This window comes from Oncorhynchus nerka, linkage group LG2 (assembly GCF_034236695.1).
Source record: "Oncorhynchus nerka isolate Pitt River linkage group LG2, Oner_Uvic_2.0, whole genome shotgun sequence".
Classification (NCBI taxonomy): Eukaryota; Metazoa; Chordata; class Actinopteri; order Salmoniformes; family Salmonidae; genus Oncorhynchus; species Oncorhynchus nerka.
Window position 1 is genome coordinate 41,133,420 of NC_088397.1, and position 19,161 is coordinate 41,152,580.

The following is a 19,161-nucleotide window of genomic DNA, read 5'->3' on the forward strand; positions in this document are numbered from 1 at the left end:
TGAGTGTTTTTTATAGGTCAAGGCAGCTCTAACCGACATCTCCAATCTCGTCTCATTGATTGAATTCCAGGTTAGCTGACTCCTGACTCCAATTAGCTTTTGGAGAAGCCATTAGCCTAGGGGTTCACATACTTTTTCCTACCTACACTGTGAATGTTTAAATGATGTATTCAATATAGACAAGAAAAGTGTGTTAATATGTGTGTTATTAGTTTAAGCACACCATATTTGTCTATTGTTGTGACTTAGATTAATTATCAGATTAAACCAATTTATTCACATACTTTTTCTTGCCACTGTATATGGACTGGGGAACCTAGCCTCGACCTCCAGTGTTCTAGGAGAGTGTTTAGAGTCTAGATCAGCACTCCTATTTTTTATACAAGTGTACACGCTTAGAATTATTGGTGACTCAAGGAACCCTGGTGATCCTCGTGGAACCCCTGGAATTCCTTAAGCAACCATTGCTAGTCAATGGTTCATATTCGCACCTTCAGTTAGTTGAGGGGTTCATAGAGGAAACTTGAATGGTTCAATGTAGGAACGGGTTCCTGGTGGAGCCCTGGAGTGGAGGCGTGGCTTAGTAGTGGCGTGGCTTTAAGATAGGTGCGGCAGTTGGCCTAGTGGTTAGTGCGTTGGGTCAGTAACCGAAAGGTTGCTAGATTGAATCCCTGAGCTGACAAGGTAAAAATATGTTGTTCTGTCCCTGAACAAGGCAGTTAACCCACTGTTCCCCGGGAGGCTGTCATTGTAAATAAGAATTTGTTCTTAACTGACTCGCCTGGTTAAATCAAATAAAAATATAGATATTTTTTGGGCCACCTGTTAGAGCAAATGTCATTACTCTTAGGTTGTACTGCCATTAGACGTTAAGGTTGAACTCTGACAGTTTTGTCGTTTCAATTAAGCTAACAGAGGTGTATGATCCCCTCAAAAGCCTTTGCAAATCCCAAAGTTACCCCTTTATTACTGTATGTAATCAGCAATGTTAATATTATATTAGAATATATACTGTAAAAAATACCCAAGAAACATTTTAATTTGCCCAAACTTAACATGATGAACAGGAATGACATTTAAGCTAAAGGGTGACCAAAAAAAATATCTGAATGCCAAACCTCCAATAAGCTAGACCTTCAGTCTGATAGGCTGCCACCTCTACATTACATTATTAAAAATACCCTTTTCAGAAGGGGAACCTTTTTCAGCGGGAAAGGTTCTGCCTGTACGGCAACCCAAATTGTTCTTTCAGGTACCTTTACTTCTGTCACGTTCTGACCTTTATTTCCTTTGTTTTGTATTTATTTAGTATGGTCAGGGCGTGAGTTGGGTGGGCAGTCTATGTTTGTTTTTCTAGGTTTTGGGAATTTCTATGTTTCGGCCTAGTATGGTTCTCAATCAGAGGCAGGTGTCATTAGTTGTCTCTGATTGAGAATCATACTTAGGTAGCCTGGGTTTCACTGTGTGTTTGTGGGTGATTGTTCCTGTCTCTGTGTTTGCACCAGATAGGACTGTTTTGAGTTTTCACATTTCTTGTTTTTTGTAGTCAGTTGTTCATGTGTACCTTAACGCATTAAAAAGAACCATGGACACTTACCACGACTCATATTGGTCCTCAGATCCGTTTCGCCTCTCCTCTTCGGAGGAGGAGGAGGAAATTCATTACAGAATCACCCACCACAACAGGACCAAGCGGCGTGGTGAAAGGCAGCAGGAGCAACCGCAGCAGCAGGAGAAGCAACAGAGGCAGCAGCAGCAGCAGCAACAGCAGCAGCAGCAGTGGGAGAGGCTGCACTACTTGGAGAACATGGACTATACTACTTGGGAGGAAATAGACAGGTGGGCGGTCGACCCAGGGAGAGTGCCGGAGCCCGCCTGGGATTCGATGGAGCAGTGCGCGGAAGGTTACAGGAGAATGAGGTTGGCGAAGCAAGCACGGCGGCGCGGACGGAAGCCCGAGAGTCAGACCCAAAAATGTCTTGGGGGGGGGCACAGGGGGAGTGTGGCAGAGTCAGGAGTCAGACCTGAGCCAACTCCCCCCGCTTATCGTGAGGAGCCAAGGAGGAGCTCAGAACCAGAGCTGGTGTTGGAGGTGAGCGAAGCAGAGACTGCGAAGGAGTTAATGGGGAGATTGGAGGAGAGAGGTAAGAGGGAGTTGCTGTGTTGGTGCATGAGACACGGAATTCGCCCGACGGAGCGTGTCGAGGATTTGATGACACCTGGGTCAGCTCTCCATACTCGTCCTGAGGTGCGTGCTAGTCGGCTGGTGAAGATGGTGCCAGCCTCACGCACCAGGCCTCCTGTGCACCTCCCTAGCCTTGCATGTCCTGTGCCAGCTCAGCGCTACAGTGCGCCTAGCAGTGCTAACCGTGGCGGGCGTGGTACTGGTCAGGCACCGTGCTATGCGGTGGAACGCACGGTGTCCCCAGTACGCGTGCTTAGCCCAGTACGCTACATCTCAGCTCCTCACATCTGCCGGGCTAGACTGAAGATCCAGCCAGGGCGGTTGGTGCCAGCCCTGCTCTCAAGATCTCCAGTACGCCTTCACGGTCCGGTCTATCCGTCACCACCTCCACACACCAGCCCTCCGGTGGCAGCTCCCCGCACCAGGCTTCCTGTGCGTGTCCTCGGCATAGTACCACCAGTGCCAGCACCACGCATCAGGCCTACAGAGCCTTCCTCCTCTCCAGCGCTGCCGGAGTCTCCCGCCTGTCCGGCGCTGCTGCCGGAGTCTCCCGCCTGTCCGGCGCTGCTGCCGGAGTCTCCCGCCTGTCCGGCGCTGCTGCCGGAGTCTCCCGCCTGTCCGGCGCTGCTGCCGGAGTCTGAGGTGCCAGAGTCCCTCAGCCCAGAGGCGCCAGAGCCCCTGCCCCTCTGTCCCGAGCTGCCCCTCTGTCCCGAGCTGCTGCCCCTCTGTCCCGAGCTGCCGGAGCCCCTCTGCCCAGAGCTTCTGCCCCTCTGCCCAGAGCTTCTGCCCCTCTGCCCAGAGCTTCTGCCCCTCTGCCCAGAGCTTCCGCCCCTCTGTCCCGAGCTTTCGCCCCTCTGTCCAGTGTGGTCATTGAGAGGGGTGGTCATGGTTAGAAAGCCACGGAGGCGGACAATAAAGCGGACTAAGACAATGGTGAAGTGGGGTCCACGTCCCGCGCCAGAGCCGCCACCGCGGACAGACGCCCACCCAGATCCTCCCCTATAGGTCAAGGTTTTGTGGCCGGAGTCCGCACCTTTGGGGGTACTGTCACGTTCTGACCTTTATTTCCTTTGTTTTGTATTTATTTAGTATGGTCAGGGCGTGAGTTGGGTGGGCAGTCTATGTTTGTTTTTCTAGGTTTTGGGAATTTCTATGTTTCGGCCTAGTATGGTTCTCAATCAGAGGCAGGTGTCATTAGTTGTCTCTGATTGAGAATCATACTTAGGTAGCCTGGGTTTCACTGTGTGTTTGTGGGTGATTGTTCCTGTCTCTGTGTTTGCACCAGATAGGACTGTTTTGAGTTTTCACATTTCTTGTTTTTTGTAGTCAGTTGTTCATGTGTACCTTAACGCATTAAAAGAACCATGGACACTTACCACGACGCATATTGGTCCTCAGATCCGTTTCGCCTCTCCTCTTCGGAGGAGGAGGAGGAAATTCATTACAGAATCACCCACCACAACAGGACCAAGCGGCGTGGTGAAAGGCAGCAGGAGCAACCGCAGCAGCAGGAGAAGCAACAGAGGCAGCAGCAGCAGCAGCAACAGCAGCAGCAGCAGTGGGAGAGGCTGCACTACTTGGAGAACATGGACTATACTACTTGGGAGGAAATAGACAGGTGGGCGGTCGACCCAGGGAGAGTGCCGGAGCCCGCCTGGGATTCGATGGAGCAGTGCGCGGAAGGTTACAGGAGAATGAGGTTGGCGAAGCAAGCACGGCGGCGCGGACGGAAGCCCGAGAGTCAGACCCAAAAATTTCTTGGGGGGGCACAGGGGGAGTGTGGCAGAGTCAGGAGTCAGACCTGAGCCAACTCCCCCCGCTTATCGTGAGGAGCCAAGGAGGAGCTCAGAACCAGAGCTGGTGTTGGAGGTGAGCGAAGCAGAGACTGCGAAGGAGTTAATGGGGAGATTGGAGGAGAGAGGTAAGAGGGAGTTGCTGTGTTGGTGCATGAGACACGGAATTCGCCCGACGGAGCGTGTCGAGGATTTGATGACACCTGGGTCAGCTCTCCATACTCGTCCTGAGGTGCGTGCTAGTCGGCTGGTGAAGATGGTGCAAGCCTCACGCACCAGGCCTCCTGTGCACCTCCCTAGCCTTGCATGTCCTGTGCCAGCTCAGCGCTACAGTGCACCTAGCAGTGCTAACCGTGGCGGGCGTGGTACTGGTCAGGCACCGTGCTATGCGGTGGAACGCACGGTGTCCCCAGTACGCGTGCTTAGCCCAGTACGCTACATCTCAGCTCCTCACATCTGCCGGGCTAGACTGAAGATCCAGCCAGGGCGGTTGGTGCCAGCCCTGCTCTCAAGATCTCCAGTACGCCTTCACGGTCCGGTCTATCCGTCACCACCTCCACACACCAGCCCTCCGGTGGCAGCTCCCCGCACCAGGCTTCCTGTGCGTGTCCTCGGCATAGTACCACCAGTGCCAGCACCACGCATCAGGCCTACAGAGCCTTCCTCCTCTCCAGCTCTCCCGCCTGTCCGGAGCTGCTGCCGCCTGTCCGGCGCTGCTGCCGGAGTCTCCCGCCTGTCCGGCGCTGCTGCCGGAGTCTCCCGCCTGTCCGGCGCTGCTGCCGGAGTCTCCCGCCTGTCCGGCGCTGCTGCCGGAGTCTCCCGCCTGTCCGGCGCTGCTGCCGGAGTCTGAGGTGCCAGAGTCCCTCAGCCCAGAGGCGCCAGAGCCCCTGCCCCTCTGTCCCGAGCTGCCCCTCTGTCCCGAGCTGCTGCCCCTCTGTCCCGAGCTGCCGGAGCCCCTCTGCCCAGAGCTTCTGCCCCTCTGCCCAGAGCTTCTGCCCCTCTGCCCAGAGCTTCCGCCCCTCTGTCCCGATCTTTCGCCCCTCTGTCCAGTGTGGTCATTGAGAGGGGTGGTCATGGTTAGAAAGCCACGGAGGCGGACAATAAAGCGGACTAAGACAATGGTGAAGTGGGGTCCACGTCCCGCGCCAGAGCCGCCACCGCGGACAGACGCCCACCCAGACCCTCCCCTATAGGTCAAGGTTTTGTGGCCGGAGTCCGCACCTTTGGGGTGGGGGTACTGTCACGTTCTGACCTTTATTTCCTTTGTTTTGTATTTATTTAGTATGGTCAGGGCGTGAGTTGGGTGGGCAGTCTATGTTTGTTTTTCTAGGTTTTGGGAATTTCTATGTTTCGGCCTAGTATGGTTCTCAATCAGAGGCAGGTGTCATTAGTTGTCTCTGATTGAGAATCATACTTAGGTAGCCTGGGTTTCACTGTGTGTTTGTGGGTGATTGTTCCTGTCTCTGTGTTTGCACCAGATAGGACTGTTTTGAGTTTTCACATTTCTTGTTTTTTGTAGTCAGTTGTTCATGTGTACCTTAACGCATTAAAAAGAACCATGGACACTTACCACGACGCATATTGGTCCTCAGATCCGTTTCGCCTCTCCTCTTCGGAGGAGGAGGAGGAAATTCATTACAACTTCTATGAAGGTGCCTAGTGGTTACTGTGTTGGGCCAGTAACCGAAAAGGTTGCAAGATCAAATTCCTGAGCTGACATGGTTAACAATTTTTGTTCTGCCCCTGAACAAGGCAGTTAACTGTGGCCGTCATTGTAGATAAGAATTTGCTCTTAACTGACTTGCCTATTTAAAAAAAAAAGTGTAGTCTTGGTAATAGCAGACCACAGGAAGTTGGTGTCACCTTAATTGGGGAGAATGGGCTTGTGGTAATGACTTGAGTGGAATCGGTGGAATGGTATCAAACACATGGTTTCCAGGTGTTTGATTCCATTTGCTTCATTCTGGCCATTATTATGAGCTGTTCTCCCCTCAGCAGCCTCCACTGTAGCAGACGTACCAGTTTGATGTCCTTTTTGTTAAGTAAAAGTCAGGTATCAAGAATCAACAATCAAGCAAAGTGAAGTCAACTCAGAAATCATCTTTTTACAACTAAAGTAAAGTACTGACCAGTTTGATGTCTTTGTTGCCTACAATGGCACTAAACTCAGAGAGGTCCCTCATTAGGCCGTTGAGAACCTCAGCGATGCGTTTCCTCTGATGACTGCTCACTTCCTGTAGACGAGACAGCTCTGCCTCAATTCGCATCAGGTGGGCCTGGAGTTGGGAAGAAAAAAGAAGAGACTGTGACTTATCTTTTTTCATTTATCCTATCCCCCTGAGACACACACATCACCAAAGGAATAGAATGATAGATAGAACTGTAGATAGATGGATGCATGGATGGAGGAAAGGCACTGTATAGAAATACACATTTAGATTGATGGATTTATCAAAAGGTTACAGTAATGCACATAGGGATGGACGGATTGCTGGTTGTGTGGATGGGCGGATGGGGACAGATGTACGTAAAGGACGGACGTCCCTCTGACGTACCATTTTCTTGGCCAGTTCCTCAGCCAGTAGTTTGTTCTGTAGACTCTTATCCTCCACCTCCTGGCTCTTCTCGTCGTAGTTAACAGCCAGCTCCTCTAAGGCCTGTAGAACCTCCTTCACCTATAGACCACAAGTGAAATCAGTAACTGACTTTATTATTGTAATTTACTGGCTCTATATGTATTCAATTGTCAAAGAAATTCAATCAATCACTCAATTAATCGGCCAACCAACCTCCGCCTTGGCAATGTCACTCTCCATCTGTAGTCTGCCCAGCTCTGATGATGACACCTTCTCACTGTCCCCATGGGAGGAGACCAGGAGCTGGGAGTTACACAAAAACCCAATAACCATCACTCACTTATCTTCGATAGCTCATTAGAGCATAGCACCTCAACATTTGGGCCAGTTCCCCAGGCTGAATAACCATAACCATAGCATTAGAAATAAAATAAAAGTGATGACAGATTATCCAACGTGAGTTTTCAATACAATTGCCAAATGAAATTACACTGAACAAAAATAACTGCAGCATGCAACAATTTCAAAGAGTTTTACTGAGTTACAGTTCAAGGAAATCAGTAAATTGTAATAAATTAATTCAGGCTTAATCTATGGATTTCACATGACTGGGAATACAGATACGCATCTGTTGATACTTTTAAAAAAGTAGGAGCCTGGATCAGAACACCAATCAGTATCTGGTGTGACCACCATTTGCATCATCTCCTTTGCAAAGAGTTGATCAAACTGTTGATTGTTGCCTGTGGAATGTTGTCCCACTCCTCCTCAATGGCTGTGTGATGTTGCTGGATATTGGCGGGAACTAGAACAGGCTGTCGTACAAGTCAATCCAGAGCATCCCAAACATGCTCAATGGGTGACATGTCTGATGAGTATGCAAGCCATGGAAGAACTGGGAGATTTTCAGCTTCCAGGAATTATGTACAGATCCTTGCAAAATGGGGCCGTGCATTATCATGCTGAAACATGAAGTGATGGTGGTGGATGAATGGCAGGACAATTGGCCTCAGGAGTTCATGATGGTATCTCTGTACATTCAAATTGCCATTGATAAAATGTATTTGTGTTCGCTGTCAGTAGCTTATCCCTGGCCTTAACCCCACTGTCACAATGGGGCATTCTGTTCACAACTTTGACATCAGAAAACCGCTCGACCACACAAGCCCCTAATTGCTGTCTGTCATCTGCCTGGTACAGTTGAAACCAGGATTCATCCGTGAAGTGCACACTTCTGCAGCGTGCTAGTGGCCATTGAAAGTGAGCATTTGCCCACTGAAGTAGGTTACGACAACGAACTGCAGTCTTGTCAATACCCTGGTGAGGCCGATGAGCACGCAGATCAGATTCCCTGACATGGTTTCTGATAGTTTGTGCAGAAATTCTGCATTTGTGCAATCCATAGTTTCATCAGCTGTCCGGGTGGCTGGTCTCAGACAATCCTGCAGGCGAAGAAGCCGGAATTAGAGGTCCTGGGATGGCGTGGTTACATGAGGTCTGCGGTAGTGAGGCCAGTTGGACGTACTGCCAAATTCTCTAAAACAACATTGGAGGCGGCTTATGGTAGAGAAATTAACATTCCATTCTCTGGTATCAGCTCTGGTGTACATTCCTGCAGTCAGCATGCCAATTGCACGCTCCCTCAAAACTTGAGACACCTGTGGCATTGTGTAGTGTGAATTATCTGCACATTTTGAGTGGCCTTTTATTGTCCCAGCACAAGGTGCACCTCGGTAATGACCATGCTGTTTAATCAGCTTCTGTCTGGTGGATGGGTTATCTTGGCAAATTAGTGCACAAAATTTGAGACAAATAAGCTTTTTGTGTGTATAGAACATTTCTGTGATCTTTTATTTCAGCTCATGAAACACTTTACATGTTGCGTTTATATTTTTGTTCAGTATAAATGAAATGAAATCACCCTGCAGATTCATTTTTCATTTGACAGTATTTTTGGCACAGATTTCCGCTCTTTTGCTTGGCAAAAATGTCAATTAATCATCTCCTGCCAACTACTCAGTCTAAGTGGAGCTCAGATGGGCTGAATAACAGAGGGATAGAGGAAGATAGATGAGGAAGAACATTGGGCTGAGTAGAGGGAGGGTGTTGTACCTCTTCCTGGTCCAGCATCTGCTCCTTCAGCTTCTCCGCCAGCTGACTCTGCTGGTTGATCTCATCATCCTGTGTAGACACACAAACAAACACACACACACACACACACACACACACACACACACACACACACACACACACACACACACACACAGTGAAAACCAGGTATGTCATACAGAGCATTATGGGTAAAGTAGTTCATCATGCACATAGACAACCCACATGAAAAAATACTACTGCCCTGGGGCGGCAGGGTAGCGTAGTGGTTAGACATTGGACTAGTAACCGAAAGGTTGCAAGTTCAAAATCCCCGAGCTGACAAGGTACAAAATCTGTCGTTCTGCCCCTGAACAGGCAGTTAACCCACTGTTCCTAGGCCGTCATTGAAAATAAGAATTTGTTCTTAACTGACTTGCCTAGTAAAATAAAAAAATTGTACTATTACTATATTTTTTTATACCAGAACATTGTTGAATACTTGTTGCTGATTGGCTAGAAGGGCATTCTAGAATGGACATTAAAACCAGATAACGGGACAGTTGTAAAAGGAATCTGGACAGTTGGAAAATGTTCACTAGGTGCTCTATGTGTGGTTTAGGAACCTCTTAAAAGAGGCTGTGAATTTTTTCAGATTTTTGTTAAAAATCGCGCAAAATTTCAACGTCCTGCTACTCATGCCAGGAATATAGTATATGCATATGATTAGTATGTGTGGATAGAAAACACTCTGAAGTTTCTAAAACTGGTTAAATCATGTCTGTGACTATAACAGAACGTGTGTAGCAGGCAAAATCACAAGGAAAACTGTTCACAAAAAACACACAAAAAAATATCCCTCCGCCAGTCTCTGTGTTGTCTATGGCAAGGGAAAATAGATAGGGCCCAGTTTACAATGCCTACAGCTTCCACACGATGTCGCCAGTCTTGGCAATTGGGTTGAAGTTAATCCTTGGTGAAATGAAGAATAGGCACTTCCTGTAATCGGGTACACAGGAGGAAGTTTTGGAAGAGAGAATATCGAATATAAGATTTCAAGACCTGCTGCTATTGAATACAGATCGCCCCGTGATCAATTTGATTGATTATTAACGTTTACTAATACCTAAAGTTGGATTACAAAAGTAGTTTGAAGTGTTTTGTCAAAGTTTATAGGGAACTTTTTTAATTTAAAAAAATTACGTTGCGTTTTGGAAAGGTGCTTTTTCCTGGATCAGACGGGCTTCATAAATGGACATTTTGGGTATACATGGACGGATTTAATCGAAAAAAAGACCAAATTGTGATGTTTATGGGACATATAGGATTGCCAACAAAGAAGCTCGTCAAAGGTAATGAATGTTTTATATTTTATTTCTGCGTTTTGTGTAGCGCCGGCTACGCTAATTCTTTTGTTTACGTCCCCTTTGGGTATTTCGGGGGGTTGCATGCTATCAGATAATAGCTTCTCATGCTTTCACCGAAAAGCATTTTAAAAATCTGACATGTTGGCTAGATTCACAACGAGTGTAGCTTTAATTGAGTACCCTGCACGTGTGTTTTAATGAAAGTTTGAGTTGTATCGAGTACAATTAGTTGTCACTCTGAAATTTCCGCTGATGTTTATCCCTGTACAGGGACAGCAGCCATAATAATGTCTTAATGTTCTATCTTTTATGGATCTGGCTGTCAGCAGCAGGAGGTGGCAATTGCCCATGTATTTATCCATGTAATGTTTATAGCTAGCTAGCTAGCTGATAATATTTTCAAACTAGTACCAGTAGCACAGTATCAGTTGGCTAAATGTACTCTTTTATTTGTAGTTAGCTTTCTAACACGATCCCCTTTTCAACATTGTTTCTAAGAGTTTCTAATGCTGCTGACAGATATAATAGGCTACATTGAATGATTGACCAATTCAAATTACCTAGCTAGCTAAAGACAGGTCATGTCAATTTGGCTAGTTATGTTTTTTCTCAATCACGTACAAGCAATTTTGGGATCTGTGTTGAAACGTATCTATAGCAGAACAGCAAGTGTATGTAAACCTCTGACCCACTCGAATTGTGATACAGTGAATTATAAGTGAAATAATCTGTCTGAAAAATGACTTGTGTCATGCACAAAGTAGATGTCCTAACCGACTTGCCAAAACTATAGTTTGTTAACAAGACATTTGTGGAGTGGTTGAAAAACGAGTGTTAATGACTCCAACCTAAGTGTATATAAACTTCCGACTTCGGCTGTAAGTATGGCTGTAATAATCTTTTTGCAGGCAGTTGTGTTCTTTTGATGCATCAATATCTATCCTGCAATTTTGACAGTATAATATAGCTTTGATTAATGTATTTATGTTTTGAGAAGGCAACTACATATTGAAAAATAATTTACTGTTTAGCAAAAGGACACATAGTTCTTTAATGCATGTTGTGAACTCTATTTTGAAAATCATTTTTTTTTAAATGATTGAGAAAAGCTATAACAAGCTAACTTTCAGGGGATGAACTAGATAGCTAGTGATCTCATTGATTGATTTGCTTGACATCTATTAGTGGTGATGACAGTAGTCAAACTGGAACTTTACCTGAATGAGTTTTGACTCAAATACTTGTCAATGTCAAGCTCTTTCCAAAACAAAAGCCTAATCTCTGACGAAGCAAGATAAATGACACAAGTTGTTTGCTTAGCTAGCTATCTACAGTACATGCCAAATAGGTAGGCCAACCACACGTATCTAAAAATACATGATCAATTGATGACAACCTATATTATTCTACAGTATACTACAAAATTCCATAGTATGTGCTACACATGATCGAGGGATACTACAATGTAGTATAGTATTTTACCAGAGGATGCTGGTGGGAGGAGCTATAGTAAACTGTAGTATTTTTTATGTGGGAATGACACTCCACTTATGTCACATCAAGCACCAACTTCAAATAGATGTTACATTTTGTGTGTGAACCCCCTCACCTTGTCGTCCAGCTGCTTGTAGAGCTTGCGTATCTCCTCCTCATACTTCTGTCTTTCCTCCTCTGAGATCCTGATCACTATAGAGGAGGAACTGTCTTCTCTAGGCAGCCGACTCAGACCGGAGGAGGAGCTCTCTTCTCTGGGGAGCCGACCCAGACTGTCTTCTCTGGGTATCAGACACTCAAGAGGCACAGCACCAGGACACAACTGATCCAGCTCTGAGTCCTCCTCATCTGAGGGAGGGACAATGGATCATGAGAAGGACAGGCCTCATTGGGGGAGGTATGGGTGTAGGGGTGGGTGCGTGTGTGTGTGTGTGTGTGTGTGTGTGTGTGTGTGTGTGTGTGTGTGTGTGTGTGTGTGTGTGTGTGTGTGTGTGTGTGTGTGTGTGTGTGTGTGTGTGTGTGTGTGTGTGTGTGTGTGTGAGAGATCTTCTTTAGGGCTAGCCAAGGAGGCCCGATGTGTGTGTCCCTCTCTTTATGTGGATCTGGAGCAGCAGACAAAGTGTCTACAGTCTAAAATATATGAGTCCATGTGTGTCTTGAGTATGTGTGTGTCTACAGTATATAATGTGCCTCTTAGGATATGTTAATTTTTTTCTTTACCCTTTATTTAACTAGGCAAGTCAGTTAAGAACAAATTCCTATTTACAATGACAGCCTAGGAACAGTGGGTTAACTGCCTTGTTCAGGGGCAGAACGACAGATTCTTACCTTGTCAACTCAGGGATTTGATTTAGCAACCTTTCGGTTACCAGTCCAATGCTCTAACCACTAGGCTACCTGCCGCCCCAGGTAGCCTAGTGCTCTGAGGATTACTGAAATATAAGAATCCATAAAGCATAAAGGCACAAAGAAATCTGCCTCCAGGACACCGGGTGAGAAGGCAATTAATCTTTGAGAGTGTGTGTTCGTGTGTGTGTTTGCCTGCTCGTGCCGCGTGTTTTTTTCGTGCATGCCTGTGTGTGTGTCTCAGTGTCTATGTGCCTGTGTGCCGGTGTGCGTGTCCGTAGGTGGTCTCACCATTCATCCACCTGTTAAGCTCAGACTCCAGCCTCTGTACCGTCTCCTTCATCATCCTGTTCTTCTCCTTCTCCTTCTCATACTTCTTCTTCCACTGTTCTGCCGTCAGCTCCAGATTCACTGACGCTGTGTTCCTGATCGTCTTAGCTCTGGGGGGATAGAGAGAGACAGAGGAGATGGTAGTGAGGCGTAAAGCTGTATGAGTTAGGTAGAGATTGTGTAATTGTATGGATTCTATTTTTCTGGATTGCCTTAGTGATTCAATGGAACACGCATAGGTAATGACTCAGTTGGATGAAAGATGTAGGAGAATGTAGTGATGTATAGATAGGCTCTGTAAGTTTGACATGACATTGTTCTTAGGTACAGATTCTATAATTGTATAGATTCACTCTTGCCTAAATCTGTCCAGAATAAGCCCAATGTGTTTATACGGGTTTAAAGGGGAATGGAAACACTATGAATTAAAACGCCAGCTAACTGTAACTGTAAATCGCCATATTGGCATTGTTGCGTCACTGGCAGGAGAGAACATATTGGAACTCCCAAAAATGTCTGATTTTACTGAGTCTGAGAAGGAGTTTATGACAGAGAATTAAATCATTTAAGTTAGGGAGCCAATAAACCTACTGAAGCCATTCATGTTTGAGCCGATCGTTGCCCCAGATCTCGTAGCAATAACAACACATACAGTATATGCTGCCTGAAACACCTCAGCTAGAGGGTCGGCGTAGGCAAACACAAACTGGTGTGAGTGGGGATGCTGCCAGGTAATGGCTAGAGTAGATGTGTGTGTGTTGTAGAGAGATGGTGGTGATACAGCACAAAAATCCGGGAGATGGTGGCTGTTATTACATCCAGTCAGAGGTTCCTGTCAATCTCTCTGGATGGCGATGTATTTACTGGACGTGTCGGTGCTCAAAATATATAATCGGTATCCTATAACAATGTTGATCATCAGCGCTGTTTGGCGCGTTGGTAACACATTTACATTTAGATCAGACGACCGGGGTTCCAATCGCAAACAACATCATGATTCATGAAATCTCATTCTAACCAATAATGGGGCATGCTCATTATATATACATTGTGATTAAGTTTCGGTAGCAGGTTAACTTTTTTTAATGATTTTGTTTGCAGAGCATACAGGCTGACAGTTTATCGCCATTTCACCCTATGGGCAAAAGAGAGAATTGGACGAGATGTATGGCGTCTCATCCCTGCATGTGTCGTTCCTTCCATAAGGCGTGCATAGCCAGAAGCAAAGGCATTGAATAAAAGTTTGAATTAAACCAGTTAATTTGGTCAATCTAGCCTAGCCTAAGACATCTACATACTGGAGGGTAGAGAGAGAGAGAGTCCTCTCCTGCTTAATTTATGACCGGGTGTGGAGGTGTCAAAACCATCCAGCATCTAGTGGATGCTCACAGGACAGTCATGACAACTACATGACCAAAAGTATGTGGAGACCGGGACCATCTCATTACAAATTCATGGGAATTGATATGGAGTTGGTCTCCCCTTTGCTGCTATAACAGACTCCACTCTTCTGGGAATGCTTTCCACTAGATGTTGGACCATTGTTGTACCCCAAACTGTTGCCACAAAGTTGGAAGCACAGAATCGTCTAAAATGTCATTGCACACTGGAACTAAAGGGGCCAAGCCAAACCATGAAAAACAACCCCAGATCATTATTCCACCTCCACCAAACTTTACAGTTAGCACTATGCATTTGGGCAGGTAGCGTTCTCCTGGCATCTGCCAAACTCAGATTTGTCTGTCAGACTACCAGACAGTGAAGAGTTATTCATCACTCCAGAGAATGCGTTTCCACTGCTCCAGAGTTCAAGCCGTTCACTCCAGCCGACGCTTGGCATTGCGCATGGTGATTTTACACTTGTGTGCGGCTGCTTGGCCATGGAAACCCATTTCATGAAGCTCTCGAAAAAACAGTTATTCTACTGATGTTGCTTCCAGAGGCAGTTTGGAACTTGGCAGTGAGTGTTGCAACCTCAGACAAATTATTTTTACGCGCTACACACATCAACACTTCAGCACTTGATTGTCCTGTTCTGTGAGGTTGTGTGGCATACCATTTCGCAGCTGAGCCGTTGTTGTTCCTAGATGTTTCCACTTCACAATAACAGCACTTACAGTTGAACGGGGCAGATTTAGCTGGGCAGAAATTTGATGAACTGACTTGTTGGAAAGGTGGCATCCTACGACAGTGCCACATTGAAAGTCACTGAGGTCTTCCAATGTCTGTCTATGGAGATTGCATGGCTGTGTGCTCGATTTTATACACCTGTCAGCAACGGGTATGGCTGAAATAGCCGAATCCACTAGTTTGAAGGAGTGTCCATATACCTTTGTATATATACTGTATATTGATGTTTTGCCAAAATTATATAGTTACTCCTCTAAATAAAATCTATCAAATTACTTCACCAGAGAGAATGACTTAGCCACAGACGATCATTAGCTTCTTTCTGGATTGTTTCAAATCAAGTCGGTAGGCCTATGCCTATTTGGGAAGCTCGCAATTTCGGTAGCCCGTGACAATATACCAAGTTGAGTATTGAGTTGTGGCTGTCAGTAATAAGCATCTATGAGTAAAGATAATGTGTCTTGAGTATAATTTTAAATATGAGACAAGGAGAAGGGTGTGTGGCTAAGATATGGCTCATCTCTCTTCAGAATGTATGCAATCAGCTGTTTCCTGACAATTGTTGTGCATTCATTGTTTTATTGTGTGAATATTTGCCCTTTGATTGTTTATTTTTATAAATTCCACAAGCACATATGGCCTAGTAAATGTACCGTTGATCCCAGTCACATTAATTTCTGTTAATGCATGTATTAATTACATTAGCTTACTGTTCTCATTCTCAGAGTGGAAACGTTGTTTGCATAGTTCACAACCTGCTACACTTGTGAGAAAAAGGTTTTGATTAATTTCATAACCATTTGAGTTGTCTTCTTTGGAGTGCTCCATGTGAGCAATGAGCATGTGTCCGTTTCTCTATCCTGATAATGCACTCATAGCAGTACCTGGCCTGCTGCACCCAAATGTAGGAAAGGGATGTCTGATTTCTGATTGTATTAACTCACCACGTCTACCACTAATAAGATGAGCCTCTCAGTAATTTTTCCTTCACCTCATAGCCGACAGTCTGTTTTTCTAACATCCACTGCGAATGATAATAGTTCCTCACAAGCTAGGTTTTCATCCTTTTGGCAACATGATTTTCATTGGAATATTGTAAAGTCTGCATAAAAAGCATTTTCCCACCAGAGATGTGTTTCCATCCAAGTGACTTGTTGTGGATACAAGGCTGTGCGTGATGACATAGTGCACATAAACATTTTAAAAATACAAGTTAAATGGGTTCCCATCGTATTTTCAACTCTACTGATTATTTTAGTCACAAAAGAAAATGTGCGTTAAATTATAGCGAATGTGCCACTCTGGTCTTGGCACATGTGTTCTAGCCAACAGCTGGCAGATACAGTGTGGGTATAGCCTACATGATGAGATTATTATGGACAAAATAGTGAGTTTGTCTTTAATTGTCAAGCCAAGCATCGATCATCATGTCACCAGAATAAGATCCTCGATATTTATTGTAGTGAAGCTTCAAGCTTATCACCATATACTTTCACCACCCTGTGAAGTTCACCATAATGTATTTAATCTGTAATAGAGGGTTTCCCAACCTTGTGAAAATACTGGAGGAAACGGGTAGAAAAGTATCTATATCCACAGTAAAGCGAGTCATATATCGACATAACCTGGCCGCTCAGCAAGGAAGAAGCCACTGCTCCAAAACCGCCATAAAAAAGCCAGACTACGTTTTGCAACTGCACATGGGGACAAAGATCGTACTTTTTGGAGAAATGTCCTCTGGTCTGATAAAACAAAAATAGAACTCTTTGGCCATAATGACCATTGTTATGTATGGAGGAAAAAGGGGGAGGCTTGCAAACTGAGGAACACCATTCAACCGTGAAGCACGGGGGTGGAAGCATCATGTTGCGTGTGTGCTTTGCTGCAGGAGGGACTGGTGCACTTCACAAAATAGATGGCATCATGAGGTAGGAAAAGTATGTGAATATATTGAAGCAACATCTCAAGACATCAGTTAAAGCTTGGTCACAAATGGGTCTTCCAAATGGACAATGACCCCAAGCATACTTCCAAAGTTGTGGCAAATGGCTTAAGGACAACAAAGTCAAGCTATTGGAGTGAACGTCGTCTACTCCTTTCATCTGCAAAACCCCCAGTCTTGCTCATTATTCAGTACTTGGCTAAGGTGTTTGTAAACTTCCGACTTAAACTGTATTTAAAAATATATTTGAATACATATCTCAGGAAGTGACTAATTTCTGAAACTAATGGCAGGGCTGTATCTGAAACTACATGTGGAAGATAGAAATAGAATGAATAGAGCACACACAATCTCCTATCAGGTATTCCCAAACTGCGGTATGCACAATGCCGTCGGGGGTACGCCAGATAAAAATGTGATTCACATTTTCAAACAGTCCAATTTTCCAACGGGCTATACATCTAGGTGCGTTTTTTTCCTCACCTGAGTAGCCTCGTTTCACTGCCAAAAATAAAATTGAACCATCTAGTGTTCAGCGAAATAACAACATAATGTCAAAAACAGGTAGCCTAGTCAAATAACTAACATCCAATCACATTAACCATTACTATCTCGCAGGAATTCCACTAACGAGAGTAGCCAAATGCAGCTGCTGCTCATGTTGGTATCTGTACTGATGGCTCAAAAGCCATAACAGGGAGACATAGTGGAGTGGTAACACGAATGGTGCAAGCAGTTGCTCCTGACGTCACTTGGGTACACTGCAGCATCCACGGAGAGGCTCTTGCTGCCAAGGGAATGCCTGACAGCTTGTGAGATGTTTTGTACACTGCAGTGAAAATGGTGTATTTTGTTAAAACCAGGCCCTTGAACTCTCGTGTATTTTCTGCATTATGCAATGATATGGGAAGTGACCATGTAACACTTTTAAAACATACAGAAGTCCACTGGTTAAATTGAGAGACGAGCTTAAAGTTTTCTTTACTGACCATAATTTTCACTTGTCTGACCGCTTGCATGATGACTAGCTTCTCATACGACTGGCCTATCTGGGTGATGTTTTTTCTCGCCTGAATTATCTGAATCTAACTGTACTCAATGTGCGGGACAAAATTGAGGCTATGATTAAGAAGTTGGAACTCTTCTCTGTCTGCATTAACAAGGACAACACACAGGTCTTTTCATCATTGTATGATTTTTTTGTGTGCAAATGAACTCAAGCTTACAGACAATGTCAAATAGCGAAGCACCTGAGTGAGTTGGGTGCGCAATACGTTATCCCTTTCATGCCCTGCCTCCAGTCCACTTACTGATATCTGAACAAGAGAACCTCATCGAAATTGCAACAAGCGGTTCTGTGAAAATTTAATCAGAAGCCACTGCCAGATTTCTGGATTGGGCTGCACTCAGATTATCCTGCCTTGGCAAACCACACTGTTAAGACACTGACACCCTTTATTTTACCTTTATTTAACTATGCAAGTCAGTTAAGAACAAATTCTTATTTTCAATGATGGCCTAGAAACAGTTAACTGCTTTGTTCAGGGGCACAATAACATACTTTTACCTTGTCAGCTCAGGGATTCGATCTTGCAACCTTTCGGTTACAAGTCCAACGCTCTAACCACTAGGCTACCTGCCGCCCCAGATTCTCGGCCCTCACTAGCATGAACTAAATACAGGCATAAACTGTGTGTGGAAAAGGATTTAAGACAGACTCTCTCCAATACAACCCAACATTGCAGAGTTATGTGCATCCCTTCAAGCACACCCGTCTCTTTTTAACCTGTGGTGAGTTATTCACAATGTCTGTTGAACAAATAAGGTTTCATATGTAAGATGGTTAAATAAAGAGCAGAATTATTGATTATTATTAAATTATTATTTGTGCCCTGGTCCTATAAGAGCTCTTCACACTCATTCTTATGTTTAATAAATGTATTGTATAGTGTGTGGCAGGCTTACAATGATGGCAAAAAAAACTAATTTGAGAGTGCGCTGACCCTGGTTCTAGAGGGGGTTTGAAGGGGTATGGGACTATAAAATGTTTGGGAACCACTGTATATTCCAATCTATCTGACAGTCATATTGGATCTATGCAATATATTTCTATCTGAATATTTGTAAGTCCATTCTCCTGAATATTCATTGCCCCAGGTGTACATAATCAAATCAAAACAAATAAGAAATTATATTTTGTATATTTTACAAGTATAAATAAGTTGTGACGTTCAAATACTATATGACTCTTTCAACATGCGACTGAAAAGGTTGAAAGATGCAATTCATTGTATGATACCTGAAAACGCTGCATCGTTTGCATTTGCAAATATGCAAATAGACAGTTAGATCCTTAGCAAAAACAACTTTGAAACCTCTTTCTCCATCTGGGGGTAAGTGTTCACATGGT

At 44.9% G+C, this 19,161-nt stretch overlaps 1 protein-coding gene across 1 annotated transcript in view; it reads right to left on the reverse strand.

Annotated features, from left to right (window-relative positions):
- Positions 1–19,161, reverse strand: part of LOC115135305 (kinesin heavy chain-like) — a 98,355-nt gene that overhangs the window by 52,314 nt on the left and 26,880 nt on the right. Inside the window, exons 9-14 of the mRNA XM_029669862.2 lie at positions 12,641–12,789; positions 11,619–11,851; positions 8,667–8,735; positions 6,768–6,857; positions 6,534–6,653; positions 6,108–6,254 (exon numbers count right to left, since the gene is read on the reverse strand). Of these exons, the coding sequence (XP_029525722.1) occupies positions 6,108–6,254; positions 6,534–6,653; positions 6,768–6,857; positions 8,667–8,735; positions 11,619–11,851; positions 12,641–12,789 (808 nt within the window). The remainder of the gene's footprint in view (positions 1–6,107; positions 6,255–6,533; positions 6,654–6,767; positions 6,858–8,666; positions 8,736–11,618; positions 11,852–12,640; positions 12,790–19,161) is intronic.